General features: G+C 41.3%; 1 protein-coding gene across 2 annotated transcripts in view; it reads left to right on the plus strand.

The window, feature by feature from the left end:
- Positions 1 to 24,586, plus strand: part of THOC1 (THO complex 1) — a 191,480-nt gene that overhangs the window by 31,512 nt on the left and 135,382 nt on the right. For both annotated transcript variants that reach the window (XR_003854773.1, XM_029591099.1), the window contains exons 5-8: positions 4,400 to 4,518; positions 12,860 to 12,908; positions 13,942 to 14,037; positions 22,894 to 22,976. Coding sequence is in view for 1 of the 2 variants with exons in the window: in XM_029591099.1 (XP_029446959.1) it covers positions 4,400 to 4,518; positions 12,860 to 12,908; positions 13,942 to 14,037; positions 22,894 to 22,976 (347 nt within the window). In the remaining variant the exon portion in view is untranslated. The remainder of the gene's footprint in view (positions 1 to 4,399; positions 4,519 to 12,859; positions 12,909 to 13,941; positions 14,038 to 22,893; positions 22,977 to 24,586) is intronic.

Here is a 24,586-nt window from a genome sequence, read left to right on the forward strand (position 1 = left end):
TAGCACTTTTAAGACTAATCAGAGAAAATTCTTTTTCACTCAACGCACAATAAAGCTCTGGAATTTGTTGACAGAGGATGTGGTTAGTGCAGTTAGTGTAGCTGGGTTCAAAAACGGTTTGGGAAAGTTCTTGGAGAAGTCCATTAACGGCTTTTAATCAAGTTTACTTAGTGTTTGGGTAATTGCCAGGTTCTTGTGGCCTGGTTTGGCCTCTGTTAGAAACAGGATGCTGGGCTTGATGGAACCTTGGCCTAACCCAGCATGGCAATTTCTTATGTTCTTATTTACAGGTTACAAACTAGTTTTAAGTCTCTGATCATTTCTTTGTCTTATGGAGTGGTCCAAAGAGAGGAAACAAGGCTTCTAAGGCTACGATTGCTCCCTGGATAAAGGAGGCAATTGCGTTGGCATATATCTGTCGGGGCCGGACAGTTCCAGAGGGCTTAAAGGCCCATTCTTTGCGTTCACAAGCTACTTCTTGGGCAGAGAGTCAGTTGGTCTCTCCGCAGGAAATTCGCAGAGCGGCTACTTGGAAGTCTCTGCATACTTTTGCTTGTCATTATCGCCTCTGTGCAGGCGCCAGTCTTTGGCTCCTTCAGAAGACAGGTGCTTCGAGCGGGACTGTCTCGGTCCCACCCTGTTTAGGGAAGCTTTGGTACATCCCACTGTCTGAACTGATCCCGGGTATGTACAGGGAAAGGAAAATTGGTTCTGACCTGCTAATTTTCGTTCCTATAGTACTACGGATCAGTCCAGATTCCCGCCCGGGTACTGTTGCTATGTCCCCTCGAAGTTCTTTCTCTTGTTTGTTTCACAGCATTTTGGAGGATCTATCTGCTTCCTATCAGAATTTCAAGGCACCAGAATCATCTGTTAGATGAATATGAATATATATGTAAGAGCAGTTGTTTACAGAGTTTTGAATTGTTCAATTTCCCACTTACCTGTTGCTTGCTTGATCTTATGCTGGTTATATTTCTATTTCTCTGCTTTGATAACATTTATACTGAAGGGATGCAAGGTAGGCTCTGTCCTGATATAGGATACCCTTTCAGTTTTTCTCTGTCTCCATCTGCTGGACAGGAGGCTCACCACTCTAGACTGATCCATGGTACTACAGGAACGAAAATTTGCAGGCAAGAACCAATTTTCCTTATCCATGATGGCTTTAGGTGTGTTGAAGTAAGCTAATACAGGGTGGCCGATGGAAAAGTAGCCCCCCCCCCTCCAATACCAGTGCATTGAAGGCAGGTTACTTTTCCATGGGCCACTCTGTAGTATTTTAATGCATCTGGAAGTAAAAATGCACAAACTGTAAAATGGGTGCAAAGAAAAGCTTAGAGCACACAAAAACATGGTGTATGCACAAATTGTTTTCCGCGTGTAAAATATATTTATGTGCACAAAAAATGCTTTCTGCATAAGAGAGCATTTTTGCGTATAAATCATACATAGGATGTGTTAAAATACAGAGTACAATTACTAGCACCAGAACTCCAACTTCTGCCTATAGATTAACATTAGCCCTGGAAACCTTACTCCACCTCAGACTGTGTAAAATATCCAGTGCTAAAAAGAAACACCAGGTAAGCCAGCAGATTTCTTTGAATTGGGAGGTTAATAGCTATTGCCATTATCAGCATGGAATTTCCATGCCAGGGCACTAACTTACACACATGGTTATGCATATTTTGTGTGCACAAAACTCCTTGCAGCATCGGCTATTAATGAGTAACATTCAGTAGAGCACGGTTTATCTTATTGCATCAGCTAGTTTTAACAACAGGAAGCAAGTAGTATATGCCACATCTTTTTGTTTGGATGGATGAAATTTTAGAAACTGGCTCATGCAGTGTTCTTAGCTAGATGTAAATTGTACCCTTTTGGATAACTGCACCCTGCTAGCCATCTGATCACTGCTAGTCACAGCCCAACCTAACCAAGTGGAAGCAAACACGCAGGCTGACATCGCCAAACTAGAAAGCTTTGATTTAAATAATTGAATTTAATCGTGTTATCCATTTATGCTTTATATTTGTAATTTATTTTTAGTAAGCTGTATTTGTATGAAATGTCAAACATACAAAAAATTATACTGAACAGCACTTCAGTACATCAGATTACATTACTGTATGACATTGATGGCCTTATGTCAAATCATGTAGAAACACTACTTTTGTATTTTTTAAACAATGTATACTTATAGGTTTGATATAGCCATAAAAACTTGCTATATCATTTGTTTCCCTAGAAGATACCCTATAATTTAAATTTTTAAGAGCTTGCAATTTTAATTGCACAGTAAATCGAGAATTATTAAATTTAAAAATCCTTTTGTACTCATATCTTTGGGATATACCTGGAATTTAATTAAACATGTAAATATGTATTTTAAAACACTCTCAAATGATTTGTTTGAATTTCTATATACATGTGCAGAAAGATAAAACAGTCATTTCCCTGAAGTAGCTAAACCTGATGACTGAAGTTTCTGAGCTGCAGTGTAAAATCATACATATTTGTAACTGAATACTGAGCAAGTAGACTTCCCATATGGAGAAATAATCTGGTGGGCTCTATGAGACCTGATGGCTCTGTTAAGTAGAACAAAGTCTACCGCCAGTGGCTGCCATCACTTCATTTGCTTCTTTATTCTGTCCTATGGTGCGGTGCTTCTATAAGCATTTAACTCAAGTTAAATGAGTTCGTTTTTGAGCCTTTGTATCAGAAACTACCTTTAACTCAGAAGTTTTAATACACGCATGAATTCTGTGTAAAGATTTTTATTTTAAGGTTTTAATAGATACAATTAAGTGTCGATTTAAGAGAAACTAAAATATGGAACTCCCTCCCAAAAGATTTGAGAACCCAACCTAACCTCAAAACTTTCAAAAAAGATCTTAAAACGTGGCTGTTTTACAAAGTCTACAATGACAATCAACCATTACACCTTCCAAACACCCAATAGAACTACCAACCGAATGCACGAAATAACTTGTCACCAACCAGCACCAAACAAACCCTTCTCACTCAAAAATGATTTTTCTGGACTGTAAAAAAGATTAACTTTTCGTTTATAATATGTATCCTGTTATACCTTAATTCACAATTGTTAAGAAAATATCTTTTGAATCTTGTAAACCGTTGTGATGGCTTCACCGAATGACTGTATATAAAATTCAACAAATAAATAAACAATTGCTATGTAATTGATTTAAACCAGTATTTTGAAAGAACTATAATTTTTTAAATATTTTTTGCTATAAATATATGCCTTCTGATAAATAGCCTCAAAGGTTATCCATGGCAGACATTTGGAAAGAAGGCTCTGCATAATAGTGTTACTGTAATATACAATTTTGTTATATGCCTGTCTATAGTATTCTCAGTTATGGTGGAAGATTCTCATGTCAAAACAAGCCTCAACTGGGCCATGCACCACAGAGTAGGATTTCACCTTATTGCTAAGCTTAATACACACCACAAAAAAATACAGCATTCAAAACTGTTCATTTATGCAGCATATATGAATTGTTGAAGAAAAGGACCTTCACATCAGTAGCACAGGGCAATTCATATATGCTGCATAAAATGAAAACACAGTTTTGAATGCTGTGTTTGTGCCACTTGTACTGCTGTCTAACTTTTAGACTCTGAATTGTAATGGGCTAATACACAGCCAGCTGCTGCCTGCAGTTTTATTAAGAATTTTTCCTTCAGCTTGGTGAAAGTGATTCTCTTCTGTTGTCTGTCTAAGAGTGGTTTTCAAAATGTTTCTTGGAACTCAATGGAAAAGAAAAACCTTCTTAACCCCCAGTTCCCACTGCTCATGAAAACTTCCCTCCCCGATCCTTATTAATGTCCATTTCAGACACTCGTGCTGTCTCTGTGCAGCTCTTGGTCATGTTTCGCTCCGCGATGCCTGTGCTGCTCAGCAGTCATGAGCACAGTGTAGAAGTGTGGTTAATGCAGTACTCCAACTTCCTGAGAGCCACACAGAGGCCCAGAATCAGTAACACAATGCTGTACACCTGGCGAAGTTCTGGAAGGGGAGGGGGTGACCCAGTAGTGGGTTGCAGCCTCCAAGTTTGAAAACCAGTGGTCTGTGGATATGTAACGATTGCTTTTTTTTCTTTCTAAAAGCAAACTCTTTGCTTTTACACAATACATTTGTTTGTTTAATTTTACCCTTTTCTGATAGTTTATTTTAATTTTGAAATTAGTTATCCTGCACTGGCCCTTCAGCTATAGACTGAAACCAGTAATGTTTTCACACTTAAATCAAAAACTAAGTACTGGGGTGCTGTCTGCTCTCTGCTTTATTCCATTATGTCACAGTGTGAGGATGATATGGAGGTCTGTGAACAGTTTATTAAATGGAGCTTGTTTTCATGTGAAGGTATCTGCACAGCGTCCACACCTTTCGTGCTCCTGGGGGATGTCCTCGATTGCCTTCCCCTTGATCAGTGTGACAGAATTTTCACTTTCGTGGAGAAAAATGTCACCACCTGGAAGTCAGTAAGTTCAGTATTGATCATTTCTTCTTTTGTTCTGTCAGGGTTTTCTAAATAAGTGAAATAAATGGCATTGCTTATGTTCGTTCCCCCCCATAGTGTAGAAGAGGTTTACTTTCTGCAGGTTGCATGTTCTGCATACAGCAGGGGAGCCAGGTTTCTTTAACATCACAGAAGCTCTTAAGCACAATATTTCAAGAAACGGTCAAGTCCTGTGTTTAGCCTACTTTCCAAAGTAAAAGAAGGTTTGAGATTGCTTTGTGTGTATCCCCTTAGTTTGTTTCATGTCCTGTCAACACATTTTTCAGGACATGTTAGGGAGTCAAGAGGAATTGGATATTTTTATTTCAATCCACATTTTATTCCATAAAACTTAATTATACACTTCTCATCAAATATAGAACAAAGTGTGACACAGTAGCAATTGCTGAGTACTGAATCCCATCAAAACCCTTCCCTAACTATCACATAATGTGTAAAACCAGAGATCAAAATCCTTGCTCATCTCCAACGTATACAGAACTAAAACCATAAAATCATCAAATGAATAATCTGTCCTATTAAACTCCAGCTGCACTTCTCCATACATCAGAAGGTCATCAAATCTTCACAAGAGTGCACTGTTCTGTTTGTACATCGCACTCTGAATGTCAAAGTGACCCCTAACCCCTACACTAATACCTAAACCTCACCTCGAGTAACTAGGTGGGCCTCATACAGAGGTATAAATACCTAACTATTAGGGCCTTATAGCCCTCATATGAGGGCCCTGATAGCTTGGCTAGCTCTCTAGCAGCTTAAAATACTAAAAACGGTATTTGCGAGAACATCACAAAGCGCGATAAAGCCATATCGCACGACTTAATGTAAATGAAAAAGGTGTAGTCAAAATATGCATTAAAGCCGTGCGATATGGCTTTGCAAATTACGAAGCCAGTCTACTTGGTCACAAATCCTGCCCCAAACTCCTCCCCTTTTCATAATTTGCATTGTGCTATGCCTAATGGTGTTTTCGCATGCATTAGATGTGTTTTCTACACTAATACCTAATCCTCAGCTCAAGTTACTAACGGGCCAATACAGTAAAGTCCGCGGGAGACAGCTTTCTACTTCTTGGCAACCCCTTTTTAACTGAGCCCCAGCCAATCCCTGATACCTAGAGGTGTGGCTTTGAAGGCTTTCTGAAGCAGTTGGTGTTTTTTGGGCTTTTTTTCCCTACTGCTTCTGTTTGCTTCAGGTTCTCAGCTGGTCTAGGACTCCATCCAGGCTCCACTGGCTCAAGCCCCCATTGGTGTTTTGCCTTTACAACTGGCATAGCAATTTCATTTTAACATCAAAGAGCCTGCATCCAGTTTAAACATTTTAACAGGCAAACCAGTGCAGCTTACAAAAATTGGAGTGATGTGATCATGTTTCTTGAATCCTGTCACTAACTGTGCTGCAGTATTCTGAATCTGTTTCAATTGGTGTGAATTCACTCCTGCTAAACCCTGAAAATTACTATTAAAATTTGCGCAAGGTGGCTGTATGGGGGTATATTTTATGTCAGAACACTCCACACACAATCTGGTAAAGCAAAACTTAGTTTACTAAGGCCTGGATTTATCAAAATGCACTAAATATCACATGCAATAGAAAAAGGGGCGTGTTTTATGGTAATAGGCAGTTTATCGCAATTTGCGTTAATACCTATGCGAAGTGCTGAGTTACCGCAAATTGCGATAACTTTTTCACACTTCGAGATAAGTGCCAGAATTGTGGTATTTCCTACATACAACCACTGGGGGGACCATGTTTACTATCGAGAGGAGAGACTAGCCATAATGCACTCACACTAGATATAAATACCTCTCTCTATGGGAGGCCCAATTATGGGCCGATACAGTACAGTGCGCTCCAGCGCACTGTTAACCCGCCATTGGACGTGCATTTGATGTGCTAGCGTTACCTCTTATTCAGTAAGGGGCCGAAAATGCGCATCCAACCCCAATAGCGACCGCAACATGCAAATGCATGTTGATGGCCCTATTAGGCATTCCCGCGCGATTCAGAAAACAAAATGTGCAGCCAAGCCGCACATTTTGTTTTCAGAAATTAGCGCCTACCCAAAGTTAGGCGCTAATTTCTTCGGGCACCCTCCGACTTAATATCATAGCGATATTAAGTCAGAGGTCCCAAAAGTAAAAAAAAAAATTTGAAGTCGGCCCACGGCTGTCAGCAGGCGTAACTTTGCGCTCGTCGCCGGCAGCCCCGCTCCGTCCTCCGGTCCCGGGGGCTGGTCCGGAGGCCTCGACCACGCCCCCGGGCCGGTGCCCCTCCCTCCCCTTTTCGAAAGCCCCGGGACTTACGCGCGTAAATCTGGAAGGATTTACGCTCGCGGGCCTTTTAAAATCTGCCCCTATATGTATTTCATTGAGCAATTTATATTGCCTTTAGTTTTTTACCTCCTGAGTTCTTTTTTTTTTTTTTTTGAAGAGTATATCTTTTTTTATATGTCCTTTGCCATAAGCACCTGGTTTACTAAGGTTTGATTTTTGAGGCCAGTTCTACAAATTATTTCTGTCACTTGTGCACACTATGCCCTTTAAATTTTCTAGATTTGTCCTGCAAAGAATTCAGTTTTTAAGCACTGTTATGAGCTGGTTTTCAAAATGGCTTTTAAGTAGATCTCAGCCCACAGTGCTGTAACATGACCTGCTGCTTTAAGTATACGCAGCCCTTTTGATTTGTATGTGTAAAAGCCATTGTCTCATTACATGTACTGCCTGCATGACACATGTGCAGCCAGAGATCTATAAATATTGGTTCATCATCAGGTGATGGTGAAATTTTTTGAATAGCACATTTTCACTTTTTTACCCTTTTAGTATTCTTTGTTTTATTATAATAATTTACAATTCAAGTAAAACCCAGACCTTATTCTATTTATAGGTTGGTTCTTCCCTCCTTTATTTGAGAATACAATAGCACAATTGAAGCATTTATAAGATTTTTAGAGTTCTCATAGATATTCTGTGTCTGTTTTACAAATATGCTACAGTTGCGGATGTTTTATCAAGAATTTATGTATTGCAAGTAAGATTGGTTTAAGACCATACTAGGTCCAAACTCATTAATCAGAGGTAATTCATTGTCTAAAACTTTTTTTTTATATAGTAATTCAAATAGAGAATTTTTATTGAAATATATTTAATTCAAAAATCTTTTTTACATAGTAATTTCAATAGATAATCATTTTACTTAAATTTATTGAAGTTAAAATTATTTTTTAAGATTCTTGCAAGACATTTACTTAACATCTTACTTCATGACGTATATAGGTTTTACACTTACCACATTTTAGACATATGTAGTTGCTCTAGCTCTTGATCTCCTTTATATGTTCTGTTTCATGTCACCATTTTAAGTGTCCTTTTATGTTTGTATATTAATATTTTATAGGGATGTGAATCGTTTTTTGACGATTTAAAATATCGTCCGATATATTTTAAATCGTCAAAAATCATTAGGGCCACGATACAATACCAATTCCCCCGATTTATCGTTAAAAAATCGTAAATCGGGGGAAGGGGGAGGGCAGGAAAACCGGCACACTAAAACCCCCTAAAACCCACCCCCGACCCTTTAAATTAAATCCCCCACCCTCCCGAACCCCCCCCAAATGCTTTAAATTACCTGGTGGTCCAGAACGGCGGCGGTCCGGAACGGCCCCCTCAATTGAATCCTTTTGTCTTCAGCCGGCGCCATTTTGCAAAATGGCCGCCGCAAAATGGCGGCGGCCATAGACAAAAACGATTCGACGCAGGAGGTCGTTCCGGACCCCCGCTGGACTTTTGGCAAGTCTTGTGGGGGTCAGGAGGCCCCCCCAAGCTGGCCAAAAGTTTCTGGGAGTCCAGCGGGGTTCAGGAAGCGATTTCTTGCCGCGAATCGTTTTCCGTACGGAAAATGGCGCCGGCAGGAGATCGACTGCAGGAGGTCGTTCAGCGGCGGTCCCCGCAGCAGATCAGTCTCATCTGCCACAGCTTTGCCTGAAAGTCCAATCGCTTCTGCAACATCAAACGATAGAGCCAATCCCTGCATATCCACATGTATAGGGTTCTATTCCTGATGTTTCCTTATTTCCAAGAAAATGCGGAGGATTTTGACCCATTCTGGACTTGAGACATCTGAACAAACACATCCTGCGATAGAAATTCAAAATGAACTCCCTTAGCACAATTTTCCCTTACAATTAGAAAGATCAATGGATGTGTGCCCTAGATCCGAAAGATGCATGTGCTTACGTAACATCCACTCTCTGCTGCCCATTACCTGTACAAAATACTCTTATTTTGGACTGTCGTCAGCCCTAAGGGTCTTTACAAAATGTCTTGCAATAGTGGTGGTTCATCTATGTCTCAAGGGAATACAAATATTCCTGTACCTGGATGATTGGATCATTGCAGCAAAATCATGATTGAAAATACTCCACTCTTTGTGCATAGCGATATGTTTTCTGTATCACCTAGCTTTTTTGGTAAGCTTCAAGAAGTTGAGCCTAGAGCCTATTCAGAAACTCTAGTTAATCTGGACTTGTATAGACTCACTACAGGAGAGAACATTCCTGCCTTCCAATCGGGCATAAATCATGACATTGTTCATTCTCAAACTACTGTACTCACCAAGCTAGACAGCCAGAAAGCTCCTTATTCTCTGTTAGATGGCTGCCATCTATGTGGCTCTGCTGACCTGGCTTCATATCCGCTATCTCTAGTGGGGTTTATGTACCCAGTGGTATCAATCACTCTCCAGTGCAAATAGCAACAATGAAATGGGAGCTGCATTGGGAGATGCATCCCAGTTTTTTCAGGAAGGATCCCCTCTTTGCTCACCCCCCTATCACGTGATACTGGTGATGGGTAGCGCATACGCTGTCACTTGAATCCAGGTCATATGGTCTCTTTGAGAGAGTGGTTATCAAATTTAATCTATTGGAGCTGAGAGCAATCGGACATGCTCTATCAGTGTTCGCATCTCTTTCAGGAAAAGAGCATCTGGATTCAAATTGACACCTAAGTTGTCATCTTTTACATCAGCAAGCAGGGAGGAACAGGATCATGGCATCTCTGCCAGGAAACCCTAAAAATCTGAAATTGGGCAGAAAGAAATCAAATTATTCTATAGGTCAAACTGTTCAGCTTATGGGGTCTACCATTGGACCTATTCACATCACAATAAAACACACAAAATTAAATCCATTCTGCCAAGCTAGGACAGACTAGCTCAGGATGCTTTCCTCCTCTGCTGGAACCTTAAGCCTCATGAACACTTTTCTGCAGTTACTGCCTATCACCAGAATAGTGCGAAAGGTTCATTAGGACTGTGCTTGGCTAATCCTCATTGCTGCAGCTTGGAGCAGACAGGTTTGATATGCATATCTCGTAAAACTTTCCAGTAGTCCTCCCATATATACTAGTGCGAAGGTGGCGGTCCTTGCGTGTTGCCTAGATAGGATTTTAGACAGTACTCGAGAGGAGTCGGGTGTTGTGGTACATATGGGCACCAACGACATAGGAAAACGTGGGAGGGAGGTACTGGAAGCCAAATTTAGGCTCTTAAGAGGAAATCTGAAATCCAGTACCTCCAGAGTAGCATTCTCTGAAATGCTCCCTGTTCCACGCTCAGGTCTTCAGAGGCAAACATGGCTCTGGAGTCTCAATGTGTGGATGAGACGATGGTGCAAGGAAGAAGGATTTAGTTTTTAAAGGAACTGGGGAACCTTTTGGGGAAGGAGGGAGTCTTTTCTGAAGGGATGGGCTCTAACTTAACCAGAGTGGAGCCAGGCTGCTGACGCTAACCTTTAAAAAGGAGAGCAGCTTTTAAACTAAATCAAAGGGGAAAGCAAATAGTTGCTCAGCAGCGCATGGTTTGGAGGGAAGTATTGTCAAAGGATACTAATGAAGCATTAAAGTTAGGGCATCCCAACAGAGGTAATAAGAAAAAGTAGCTCATGTGCCTATAAGTAAAAAATCACCTGAGCTAAAAGATTCCAATTTATCCCTGTCAACTGAAAAGCAGAATATTAATAGAAACAAAAAACACACTTTCAAATGTTTGTATGCTAATGCCAGAAGTCTAAGAAGTAAGATGGCAGAGTTAGTGTATAGCACCGAATGATGACAGACTTATTTGGCATCTGAGGGTAGAAAAAGGATAACCAGTGGGATAGTACGATACTAGGGTACAAATTATATCGAAATAATAGAGGAGCAACTTGGTGGAGGGGTGATGCTTTATGTCCAGGATGGCATAGAGTCTAAATGCACAGTTGAATCTTTATGGGTAGAAATCCCATGTGTGTTGGAAGAGTATAACGATAGAATAACATCCAATAATTAAGAACTCCTATAAAAAAATTTTTGTTTTTAATTATCCAAATGCCAATAAAATGTTTCAAACCAGCAGACGCATCAAACGACTAAGGAATTTAAAAAATACCCCTCTCCATGCCTCTATCTCTGTCACACACACAAGCACCCATGCATGCCCTCTCTCTCACGCTCGGCGCAAGCAGCCCTGCATGCTTTTTCCTTCTCCTGTTCACGTACGTGCCAGGCCTTCTTTCTTAGGACCATCAACAGAAAGGGCAGTGCTGATAGGTATGCAGGGCTGGTCTGAGAGCTCTGCCAATGCCAGGCCTGTTTTGGGGGGTTTTGTTGGGGTTTTTTTGGGAGGGGGGGGGCTGCTGCTTTGGGCAGCCGACAGGATGGATTCACCAGCCTTGCAGGGCTGCTTCTTTCCTTCTGCCAGCACTAGACCTCTCTTGTTCTTTGCACCCATGGCACTGAGGGGCCTCTCTTGTTCTTTGGCTGATGGTGAGCAGCCACATTCTCCACCAGGCAGACCAAAGCATGCCTGCAGTAGCAGATGCAGCAAGAAAAAGCTTTGTGCACAGCAAGCAAAGGGAGCATGGGAATGAACAGCCCTGACACAAAGCTCCCTGTACAGCCACAGAAGACTAGACGGTGTTTTCACCACCTCTCTCATCAAACTGTGTGGGAAAAACCCACAGCAGATAATGCATAGTCCAACACCAAGAAAAAACATTCAGAGGACTAAAATCCAGACTATTTCCAGACATTTTAGCTGTCCCTTTGGATTCCAGACAAGAAACAAAAACTCCATACAGTCCAGAAGAAATCCAACAGCTGGTAACATTGTTGGTTTGGGACTCCACACGTATATTGGCTAATTCAGGCTGCTTATCAACGGAAAAAGTAAATTTGCTTACCTTTTAAGCAGTGTTTTTTGTAGATATTACGATGATTTAGCAATAGCATACCTGCCCACCTCCCTGGAGACTTGACTACCTAGCTAGATTTAGCTCTGATATAGACTGAGGAGGTTCACAAGGCAGCGCCTGCATGAAACGTCCTGCACATGCTCAGAGCTTAAAGCTCTGCTATCTTGAGAGAGAAGTCCAATTCTGCTGGATGATGTCACCTGCATGTAATGGCTATTTCATCCTATCACCTATGGAAAACACCGTGACAGTAAGCAAACTTGCTTTCTATAGGAACACTGTGGTGGTTAGAACAGGATCTGCATATGCTAAGAGAAACTTTCATCAGTATTCATACTGGTGATAAACATTGGTGGGAGATTGTGCTGTGAATAATACATAGTGCATCCACATGGTGTGAAATACTGTTTGTATTTTCACGTTCCCCCCTTTTTTTTTTCTAATTTAAATTTTATTGTTCAACACAGAAATAATACAAAAGTTCGGGCTACAATAATTGCCCAACTGTAACAAAGAAGAAACATCAGGAAGCCTCGTGACGACAAAACTAATGCGCACATCAAAAACAAAGTATCAAATTCTGCATGAATTTTTATCGCTGTATACCACCCCACCCTCCTTGGTTAATTCACTAAGTGTATCGTGTAACTATCCTTACAATAAAGGAGATTATGGGAAGTAAGTAGATTTCACGTTCCTTTTGACGCTCTGAATATATTTTGATCCTGTTCTTTCAAGCCACATGGAGGACAGGTATATTTATTTGTTCACACTTTTGCTAATTTGCGCTGCCTAGGTACACATCTCAGTCAGTCTGGGGCTAATTTCTTCTGAAGCCAGATTTATTTCAGCTCAGAGGAGAAGGGTACTTTCTGAGACTGAGCTTTAGTGCAGTGTCTTTAGACCACCTTGGCTCTTGTGGGGTTTATTCTATGTGCACAGAATTCACACGTCGTCATGTCATGCTTTCCAGATTTTAAGGTTCTTGTGTGTTTCATTATTGCTGGTGATTTGTATCTGTAAGAAGAGAGCAGTTGGAGTAACAGTGCTCTTTTTATTACAGAGTACATTTTATTCAGCGGGGAAGAACTACTTGCTGAGAATGTGCAATGGTAAGATTTAATGTTTGTTGTTAGTGTCATTAGGAAAACTGTGACAAGCAACAGTGTTATTGCGGTGATTGTGAAAGAACTAAAAACTGCAGCAAGACTGCCAACAAACTAAAGCAGCAGCAGTTGTACAGGAGGCAAAACTAGCTCTGTTTTACTGCTGTGGCCTCTGAAGACTGTGCCCATTGTCATCTCCAGCTTTCTCCACTGGCCATCAGTAAGACCTTGACGGCCAAGAGAACCTAGAATGTTCTAACCTCAAGGAAACAGTTTAAAAAAAAAAACCAAAAAACATTTTGCATAAAGTCAAGTTTCATACCTTTTTGATTTTGTGGGAGGTTTTTTAGCGGATAATTGGAAGTAGTTATTCATGCTCTTGCGGCAGGAAAAAAATCATCTCTGAGCCAATTCAAACTATTGGTAGCTGGATCCCTGTGTGTTTGAATGCAAAGGCAGACTAAGCCAATGGGAAAATAAAGGTAACAGGCTTGGCTGTGTATCAGCCATGCAAATAGTTTGAACTGTTCTTCCTAATCCTCCTCTGTGCTAGTGTTTTGTAGTCTGCTGCTTTAATAACAGCAGCGGCCTCAGGGAAGAGAACATTGCATAGCACTGAGACTAGTACAGATGGGCCTTATGTCTGGAGCTGCTTATTCTGCTGCTGACACATGATTGACAACAGGTTCCAAACTGCTTCACTTTGGCATGAATGTAGGAAAGAGATTTCTAGGCAACTTCTTAACAAGCGTATCTCACCTGCGGTCAAGGATGAAAGATTCCCATGTTTTGAATTGTGGGCAGGGAAATTCTTATAATAGAAGTCTGGAGCTTAGAGCAGCAAAATGTGCAAAAGGCCTGAAGAAAGAAATCAGTGTTCCTGTCCTGTGGAAGCATATTTCGTATAGACTGACGCCCCAATTATGGAATGTTTTTTGTTTCTTTGCACTGAATGCCACAGTAGAAAAAGAAAAGGTAAATACAAAATAAGTGTGATTAGAGAGATTCATGCTCTGTGTTTTTGTGTTTTGTCCTCTAGATCTCCTGAGAAGGTTATCAAAGTCACAGAATACAGTGTTTTGTGGAAGAATACAGCTCTTCCTTGCCCGGTTATTCCCACTATCTGAGAAATCAGGTGAGGTATATTTTATCTGATGCTAGCATTTATAGGTCCATGTAGAATAGTATGTTAGTGGGACAAGACTGAATGGATAGTTTTTTCTAGGACAGGGCGGTCCAGGGGCATATAGAAGATAGCACTGTTCCAGTTAGTATGGTCTTGTTCAGTGGGACAGCAACCTCTCTGAATATCACAGACAAGAAGTAGAGATTTAATGGAGGATAACACAAAATTGCTATGAAAGGGGAGGTACCATTGCGGGAGGATTTCAATCTGCCAGATGCTGACTGGGACATTCTGGTTGCAGTGTCGTCTAAGAAGCATGGAGATCCTGGATTCTCTGCAGGGAGAACTGTTCTGGTAACAGAACCCACATAGGAGGGGCCAGTACTGGACCTGGTGCTTACCAATGGGGGGACAGTATCTCTCTTGTAGTGGATGATCATTTGGGATCTAGGAACACCGGTTGGTGTGCTTCAGTATTAGAGCACAAGAGATGACGGCTCATTCAAAGGCGAGGGTCCTAGACTTCAGGAAACCTAACACACAGTTAGCCCCTGTTTGGCTGTGCGTTTTTGACACGCTATTATTACTCCTTATACAGTAAGGGGTAATAGTGTGTGGAAAATACATGGCCAAACCCCCGAAACTAATAGCGCTCATCACATGCAAATGCATGTTGATGAGCCTATTAGGTAGTCACCCGCAATACAGAAAGCAAAATGTGCGGCCAAGCTGCGCATTTTACTCTCAGAAATTGACTCCTGCCAAAGGCAGGAGTTAATTTCAGACGGCACCGGGCAAGTGTACGGAAAAGCAGAAAAAACTGCTTTTCTGTACAATCTCCGACTTAATATCATAGTGATATTAAGTCGGAGGCCCCAAAAATAAAAATCTTCTTTTAAAAAAAAATAAAAAAAAAATATCTACCTGCGGGTGGAAAACAGACGCTCAATTTTGCCGGCATCCGTGTTCCGAACCCCTGGCTGTCAGCGGGTTCGACAACCAACGCTGGTAAAATTAAGCGGCGGCTGTCAGCGGGTTGCTAATATTAGCGCGGGCCCTTATTTAAATACTGAATCTCGCACCCAGGAGAGGTGCCAGGGCGCGCGTTGGGAGAGCAGGCACTCGCCTCGGCGCCGGCTCTCCCGCGGAATTTACTATATGGGCCTGTTTGTTAAAATAAGGGAGTACTTCAGGGAGGAGTTTTCTGGATTGGAAAATCTAGGGAAAGTAGAGCAGTGGGCAAAACTAAAAGGAGATGATATAAGGGCACTAATCTTATTGTTAGGGAAATAAAAGGTAAGAGGGAAAAAAGGCCACTATGGTGTTCTAATGAAGTAGCTAAAAAAGTAAGGAGAAAAGGTTCGCATTCAGAAACTACAGGAGATCACAGAAAGAGGAAAAGTGGCAACACTACCTGAAAAAATTGGGAAAGAAGTCAGGAATGCAAAAATACCAAACAGAAGAAATAGCAGATATGGTAAAACAAGGAGCTAGTTTGTTTTTTTTTGTTTTGTTTTTTGTTTTTTTTTAAATATGCTAGTGATGAAATTACAAAAGTGGCATTGTGAGATTCCAAGGTAAAGGGGAGCAATATGTAGAGGCTGATGAAAAAAAATTGAAATTGCTTAACATATATTTCTGCTCAGTGTTCACTGTGGAAAGACTAGGAGCAGGACTAAACAAAACAAATTCAAATAATATTGGAAGTGAGGTAAACCTCTATCAATTTTCAGAAAAGTGTGTTCATGAGTAGCTAATTAATCTTTAAGTAGATAAGGTGATGGGGCCAAATGGGATACATCTGAGGGTACTAGGAGAACTTAGAGAAGTCCTGGCAGCTCTGCTGGCGGACCTTTTCAATGCTTCTTTAGAATCTGTGGCATTTCCGGAGGACTGAAGACAGGCGGATGTGGGTTCCTTTCATAAAAGTGGAAGAGAGGAGGAGGCTGGGAACTACTGACTGGTTTTTCTGACTAGACTAGTTTTTCTGGAATTGCTGCTAAAACAGAGGCTAGTGCAGTTTCTGGAATCCAGTGGATTGCAAGATTCAAGACAGCATGGCTTTACTAGAAGTAAATCTTGTCAGATTAATCTGATCAATTTCTTTCACTGGGTGAACAGAGTTGGATCAAGGGAGAGTGTTAGATGTAGTGTACTTGGAGTTCAGTAAGGCCTTTGACGTGGTTCAGCATATAGGCAACTTGTAAATAAATTGAGTGCCCTTGGTATGGGTCCTAATGTGACAGACTGAGTTAGAAACTGAGTGGGAAGTGACACAGGGTAGTGGTAAATGGAGTTTTATTAATATTCTACTTCAGGGTTTGGTCCTTGGACTGGTTCTTTTTAACATTTTTGTGAGTAACATTGTGGAAGGTTTGGCTTTTTGCTAAAGATATAAAAATCTACAACAGGGTAGATAGCCAGGAAGTTGTGGAAAATATGAGGAGGGATTTTGCAAAGCTCAGGGATTGGTCTGGGGTCTGGCAGTTAACTTAAATCTTAATGTAGAATTATGCATTTAGGATGCAAAAACCCAAAGGAAAGTTACAGAAATTCTTCTAAGCAGGATTTTGGGGTGACTGCATCTGATCCTAAGGCGGCCAAACAGGTACATAAAGTGACAGCAAAGCCAGAAAGATGGTTAGCTGCATAGGGAGAGGAATGGAGGGCAGAAAGAGGTGATATTGCCCCTGTTTAGGTCTCTGAGACCTCATTTCGAATACTGTGTACAATTCTAGAGACTGTACCATCAACAGGATGTGAATCCAGAGGATGGTTACTAAAATGGTCAGTGGCCTTGGTTGTAGAGCATATGGGGACCAACTTAAAGATCTCAGCATATATACCCTAGAGGAAAGGTGAGAGAGGGGAAATATAGTAGAGACATTTAAATAACTCCAAGGTTTCCATGCACAGAAAGTGAGCCTTTTTCAACAGAAGGCTTTAGAATGAGAGGTCATTGGATGAGGATAGATTCAGAAATAATCTTTTGAAATATTTCCTTACAGAGAGTATACTAGATGCATGGAACAGCCTCCCAGTGGAGATGGTAGAGATAAGAATTTAAGAAAGCATGGAATAAACTCGAGAGATCGGAGGTAGCGATGGGAATTGTAAAGCTAAATTAGTTGGGCAGATGAACATACTAGATAGGCCATATGTTCTTTTTCTGCCATTATATTTGATTTTGTCTGTCCGTGTCTCCCCCCCCCCCCCCCCCCCCCCCCGGCCCATATCCATTTCTTCTACTTCATCAGTAATGCATTGAAAATAGACCCAGCTTCTTAATGGTTAAGCTGACAGAGTCTCCATATGCTGACCTTTGAGCACCAGGGTGGGACGCAGGAGACAGCATGTATACAGGTTTCATAGCTGTACTTGGAGCCAGAGGAACTGTTATACTAGCAGAAAGCTCGGAGGCTGGGCTCCATTTACATAATCTGCAAACCTATAAACAATTAGAGGGCTAAAGAAGTTTGGAGAGGAGCATTTGAGGGGAATATTTCCTCCAAAAGAGAATCTATTACCCTAGGGTCCCTGATTTCCAGCAGTGCCATAGCAAGGACTAGAAAATCTGACTCTTGCCATGGAATCAGGGGAGACTAGGTTGGGGTGGGTTGGCGGCTGGCTGGATGTGTGAATGAGATCCAGCAGCAGGAGAAGAGCAGCACTTCATACTGTGTCCTCCTGTTACCTATTCGAGTGAAAGGCAACAGCAGACAATGTTAATTTGACTCCATCCCTTTTTCTTTGGAGTTGGTGCTGTTCGATATTTGTATAAGTGATATTCCACAGGAGTTGGGAGGGAAGGTTTTGTCTTTTTGTCAGATATCTACAGCAGGGTGGATATGTCACATTGTATAGAAAGAGAAGCATGGTCAAGAATTTGACTAAATACACTAGAGACATGCATTATCAAAGAAGTATAAGATGGTGGGTGAGCTATTGTATACAAATCAACAGAAAGACCTTGGGGTGATTGTATCTGATCTTATGGTAGCAAAACAGAGGAATGGTAGGGCACTTAGGGAGCGGTTTGCCAGTAGAAACCAGGTGCTGCCTGTGTACAAATCATTAGTACCCCATGTAGAGTATTATGTGCAATTCTGGATATATACAGAGGCTGTCCAGAAAGACTACCAAAATGGCCTTTTCTACATAAGCCTTATGTAACTAGACCTAACTAACAGGGCCGATGCAATACAGTGTGCTCAGCTAATCGCACTGGCTAACCTGTGGTTGGACGCAGGTTTTGGATACGCATCCACAATCCCTTATTTTACAAGGGGATTAGCGCATCCAAAACGTGCATCCAACTCCCTGCAAAGCTAATAGCGCTCATCACATGAAAATTCATGTTGATAAAGCTATTAGCTATTTCCCCCTGATGCAAAAAAAAAAAAAAGTGTGCCCGATACACACATTTTTCTGTCCAAAATTAACACCTGCCCTGGAGCAGTCGTTAATTTTTGAGGAGCCCAAAATGTGTATGGAAAAGTAATAATTTCTGCTTTTCTGTACTTCCTCCAACTTTCATCGGAAAATTAGAACTGTCAAAAAAAAAAAAATAAAAATGTGCCGGCGGTCAGGTTAGGAAAAGGGACGCTTGTAAATATGAGCATCCGTTTTCCTAACCCGCAGACAACCACCTCTCCTGGGCGCCCGCTGCTGAGGAGGTACTAGGGGTGCACAATTTCCCCTAGTGCCTCCTTTTTACCACGGCAGCCTATTTAAATATTAAATCAGGTGCCCTGGAGAGGTCGATCCGCACACATTAGAGCAAGCACTCAATCATGAGCGCCCATTTTCTGTGTGCTGACATTGCATCGGCCTGTAAATATGGTAGAGGCATTTGGATACCTCAAAGGTATATATAATGCACAAGAAGCAAACATTTTCTAGTGCAATAGAAGTTCTAGAATAGAAGATCATAATATGATACTCAAAGGGGCCAGACTCGGGAGTGAGAATATTTGCACCCAGAAAAGATGGTGAATACACGGAATAATCTGCCAGTGGAGACGGAGGAGGCCAAAATATTAGCAAAATTAAAGAAAGCATTGGATAAGTATAGAGGATATTTAGATTTGCCAGCATGTAAGTCTTGATGTTGAATAGGTGTGGTGGTATTGTATGAGATCCCTGAAGTCAAGCAGTTCCCTAAGTCACATGTAAGACATTGGCTGTGCTCTCTGTCAAATGGACACACATTTTCCAGTAAGGACATTAATCATTTAAAGAAGTTAACCACACAAACTACTCTGAAATTTTAAATGGTTAAAACTGTTTAAACAATGTATACCTGGAAGAGCTGCCTGCAGCTTCGAGGAGTGCTGGTGGTGGAGTCAGGATCCCCTCCCTTGGATATGGCCGTATGCTCTCCAGGCTGGCAATTATCTGTTCAGTCTGCCTCAACATGGGGAACTGTGCAGCATTCCAGGAAGGAGGAACCTGGAAGCTAGCTGTGGGCTGTATGTGATGAATGTGTCATCTGATTTTGGGGTGTTAACTGCATAACAACAAAAATCAAGAACTATATAGGTTTTACAAATGGAGGAAAAAAAAATCCAAGCTGCATTGGCTGAAGGTAATCTCTGAAATGACTGACCTGGCTGAATTAATACTCAGTATTAAATAATAGGTACACCTTATCATCTATTATAAATTAATTGGAGATTAGCTACTATATATTTTTGTGGGACCTCTCCTCCCAGGGTCATGGTATTTTTACCAGACTCTTATTTGTGGTCTGTGGTCCATTTTACTTTATATTTTTTTAAGTATTTTTATCCATTTATATCACCACACTTTTACCCTTAAAAACTATTATTAAACATTTGTTAAATTTTTGTCAAAAAACTAATGAAACTTTCAAACCACAGTCCAATTTGAAAAAAGTCACTTTAGCTTGGTTGCGGGAAACGCTGTATTCTGCAAAAGTACTTATCTGCATCACCCAACGCGATCGCGTTTCGGACCCCCTCTCTTAAGGTCCTGCTTCAGGGGAGAAACATTTCCATTTTTTCTGTGACAAAAAATTGGTAGGTAGAGTTCAATAGCTATATTCAATCCTTCTGCTAGTTGTAGCCGCGATCCCAACGTAGACCGCCGTTGTTTGAAACATGGCTCACTCTGGACACAATTTAAGGAACTGAATGCGGAAGTACCTCCCTCGTATTGAATTCCTGATAGGTCAATGAAAAGTGTCAATCAAGTTAAACCTCACCCCAGGCTCTCTTCAGCATAGTTCTCTCTCACGTCGTCACGTCATTCAGGATAATCGGGAAAAGTGTGTGCCCTTGAAATAAACTGTGTGTGTTACGAATGAATGAGTATGAACAAATAGGTGGGAGACGACGTGAGAGAGAACTATGCTGAAGAGAGCCTGGGGTGAGGTTTAACTTGATTGACACTTTTCATTGACCTATCAGGAATTCAATACGAGGGAGGTACTTCCGCATTCAGTTCCTTAAATTGTGTCCAGAGTGAGCCATGTTTCAAACAACGGCGGTCTACGTTGGGATCGCGGCTACAACTAGCAGAAGGATTGAATATAGCTATTGAACTCTACCTACCGATTTTTTGTCACAGAAAAAATGGAAATGTTTCTCCCCTGAAGCAGGACCTTAAGAGAGGGGGTCCGAAACGCGATCGCGTTGGGTGATGCAGATAAGTACTTTTGCAGAATACAGCGTTTCCCGCAACCAAGCTAAAGTGACTTTTTTCAAATTGGACTGTGGTTTGAAAGTTTCATTAGTTTTTTGACAAAAATTTAACAAATGTTTAATAGTTTTTAAGGGTAAAAGTGTGGTGATATAAATGGATAAAAATACTTAAAAAAATATAAAGTAAAATGGACCACAGACCACAAATAAGAGTCTGGTAAAAATACCATGACCCTGGGAGGAGAGGTCCCACAAAAATATATAGTAGCTAATCTCCAATTAATTTATAATAGATGATAAGGTGTACCTATTATTTAATACTTTGTTTACAAGTGGGGTACCCGGAACACAGAAAGTGTAATAGAGCCTATTTAGTTTGTGAATTAATACTCAAGCATACAAAAGAAATTCAAATTCAATTGTCATCTCAGTAACTGTGATACAAATTCCCTTCACTACCAGACACTTTTTGTGAAATAACATGAAATCCTAAAAATTGATCACATTTGATTTGAACACATGCAAATAAAAACTGAACTTTCTTTGCTCTGCTGTCCACTCCAGCCTCAACCCCCTCCTTTCCTGATCTCCCCTCATTAGGGTGGGGACATAACAGGAGGGGAAGAGAGAGATTGTCTCTTCCTTACTCTCCTGCCTCTCCTCCTGTTCCCTGCACACTGGCGGGGAGGGGCAGGAGCAGAGAGCTGTTTTCTGCTGCTGGTGGTTTGGGGCACTCGCCAGTAGTCATTGGTGTACCATCCTGTGTGCTCATGCCTTGCAAAGTCCCATGGTGTTGCCGTCAAAACTGGTATTCTAGTCAGACGCCTAGTTTGTGTAATGGAAGAACCAGCTCTGTAGATAGGTAAATTGTAGTCATGGTTCTGATATCCCTTGTCCTTGTGCAGCAAGACCTTTAACCTCAGGCCTGGTTTAAATAGAAATTCTAGGTCCATGGCTCCTATCCAGTTTCACAGGAGTTCCCAGTGGGTTACTTAACTTTGCCACTGCCTCTTGGATCTCATGGTTTCTGGTATTCTCAGCTTGCATCCAGCCAGTGCTGTGCTCACTTGGTTCCTTAGGCTTACAGCAGTACAGGTTTCTCCTTCTTTGCACATAGCCAGTTCATGGCTCAGCCACATGCAGCTTCTGGTAGCTTGCAAGCTGAGGCTTAAACTTTCTGGCTAGCCACACCCCCATTCCTAGCTGGTGGCTAGGAGGTACTTCAGTCCCACCTCAGTTTGGAGAGTCGTGCTCTCAGGCATCCAGTCAGACTCTGGACTGGTTCTTGACACCTTTTCTTGATATTTTTCTTTCTCTGCATTTATGCAGGGCCTTCAAGCCCTGCCACAAGGACCCATGTATATGACTCGTGAACTGCTGTCTTCAGAACCCATTTTTTTTGTGTCTACGTATAGCAGTTTCTAGTTCAACCTGGGCATTTTTGTTGGAATTTTTATATTTATGCTTTTATGTAAGGTGATTTTGTACACAGCCACGAACTGTGCAGATTATATATTTTTAAATAAACACTTATTTCAGGAGTCAACTTCACTAAATGAGCAGGCTAGTTGAGGCTTGTGGGCCTTCTCTGCTGTAACTTTTTTTAGTTTTGAGGAACAACTTTTATTTTATTTATTTTTTAAGTGGACTGTGTCCAGTTTAAGTCCTTGCATCTGACTGTGTTGGGGTAAGTTAGCAGAGCAAAATAGCAAATCCCTCTCATCTTGAGTTCTGCTGTGCCACCTTGTATCGGTATTTCTGAAGAGCAGTTTGTGGTGCTGTTCCTTAGGCTGTAAGCCTAAGGAACAGCACCACAACCTAAGCTCCTTAGGCTGTAAGCCTAAGGAACTTCAACTGGATTCAGGAATGGCATGCAGCCCTTATCTTTACTGTGTAAGCTAGACTCTTGGCAGTAGTAGCTGTTCTGTTCCTGGAGAATAGTTGGGTGCATTGGTGGTAATCGCTTTTAATGAATGAACATGGATTTTCTGTGATACTGTAGTTACCTCCAAATAGGTTTCAAAAGCTTATATAATGCAACATCTTTGCATGCTCCAGTGAAAGGTGTCAGAAACCTACCCGTGCCTCCAGTTTTCTCCAGCTCTGGTGCAGCTGCTAGGAGACTGCATTCATTTAATCAGATTGTCTAACGGGCACAGACTTTTCATGCTGTTAATGACCAATGTCTCTCTCTTCACAGGCTTAAATTTGCAGAGTCAGTTTAATCTGGAGAATGTCACAGTTTTCAATACCAGCGAACAGGAGAGCACATTGGGGCAGAAGGTGAGGTGTGCAGGAGAAGGCAACTGGAACTGTTTAACACTAGTGTGTTGGATAATATATCTGTGTGTGTGTCTGTGTCCCTTGTAGTTTGTAGGTGTTCTGTTTAGGCTGGAATTAACCATGTGGCAAATCTAGATGCATCATGTCATGATGAGATGGATCTCGGCTAGGAAGGAAGATGATGTGAGGATGGAAAACTTCCATGTAATGTGAAGCACTTATTTACTCTCCCTTTTAGAAATGACTAGGGAATGTCTTTTATTCCCTGTATAGGTGAGAGGATGTAGACTTGATTAAAGGCTTCCCTTTGAGCATAAGGAAGCCTTAGGCCTTAATTTATCTTTGGATTTTTCTCAAAATCTATCACTTTTGTTCTATCATGTGAGCTTTCTGACTTTCCTTTTGGTCAATACCTTTTTATTATGGTTTCAGAAATTGGAGGGGGGTGGGTGGGAAGGAGAAGGCCTCACCTTTTGATACTCGTCTTTCTGTGTTGCCTACATATAAATGCATCTGTTCTTGGAGTACAAGAGGATGTTTTAATGCTTTTAAAAACACTAAAAAGATTTGAATATAAAGAACCCTTTTAAATGAGATTATTTCTTGTGTGGATTGCTCCCTTAGAAACACAGATTTTAAGTCTGAATTCCAGTGCAGTGCTCCTCAGTGAGTAGAGGTTACCGGAAATATGTATGTCACTGTATCGTGTGTTGGGGCATCAGTCCCCATGTGAACACATGTTAGAGCTTTATAATCGGAAAGTGCTGTGCTCATTAATATTAATTGGCATGTACCCAGGTGTTTGTCCCAACATGAGCAAAGTGTAAAGGGAAAGCACTGGTATAGCAGGAGGTCTGTGTCAGGGCCTTATGGTGAGTCCAAACTGCATATTATCTCCGGTTACCCAAGCAGGAAGGAGGCAGTCTGCACACAGGTCCTTGCTGGACTTCAAATAATACACTTGCTCTCTTGAAGGACATTTTCACAATCTTAAATCCGATCCGAGTACTTTTTAACTTTTTTAGTTGTGATTTACTGACATGAGAGAGATGCTGAACCATTCACGCTTGGCATAACAGCCCATTATTTGTAGTGATACAGTGAACTCTACATTTTGAGCGTTGGGCACTGAAGTAGTGCTGTGGCATGGGAGAACTGTGCTGAGGCCTCGTTGCTTACACATATTAGTGGTTATGCACATGGGTGCTGGAAAAGGATAGGCCATTCTTTGTAACACATTCTCCCCTCTTATTTATGGGATAACAAGCCTACAGTGGCCTCTGAGACTCCTCATCCCAACCAGTCTATCTAGGGCCCAGGTATGGATATGGTGGGCTTGTTGGAATTAGGTTCAGAAGCAGACAGGAAATAGAGGGTACCATTTAGTCAGTTTCAAAATGGGGGAAAGGTCATTGGTGGAGTACCACAGGGATTGATACTGGGACCTGTACTGTTTTAATATATTCATAAATGATCTGGAAAAGGGAACACTGAGAGGTGATCAGATCTGCAGATGACACACAATTATTCAAAGTTGTTAAATCACAAGCAGATTGCAAGGAACTGCAAAGGCCCTTGCAAGATTGGGAGACTGCACATAAGGAAAAATA

The sequence above is a fragment of the Rhinatrema bivittatum genome, chromosome 2, assembly GCF_901001135.1.
Source record: "Rhinatrema bivittatum chromosome 2, aRhiBiv1.1, whole genome shotgun sequence".
In the NCBI taxonomy this organism is placed as follows: Eukaryota; Metazoa; Chordata; class Amphibia; order Gymnophiona; family Rhinatrematidae; genus Rhinatrema; species Rhinatrema bivittatum.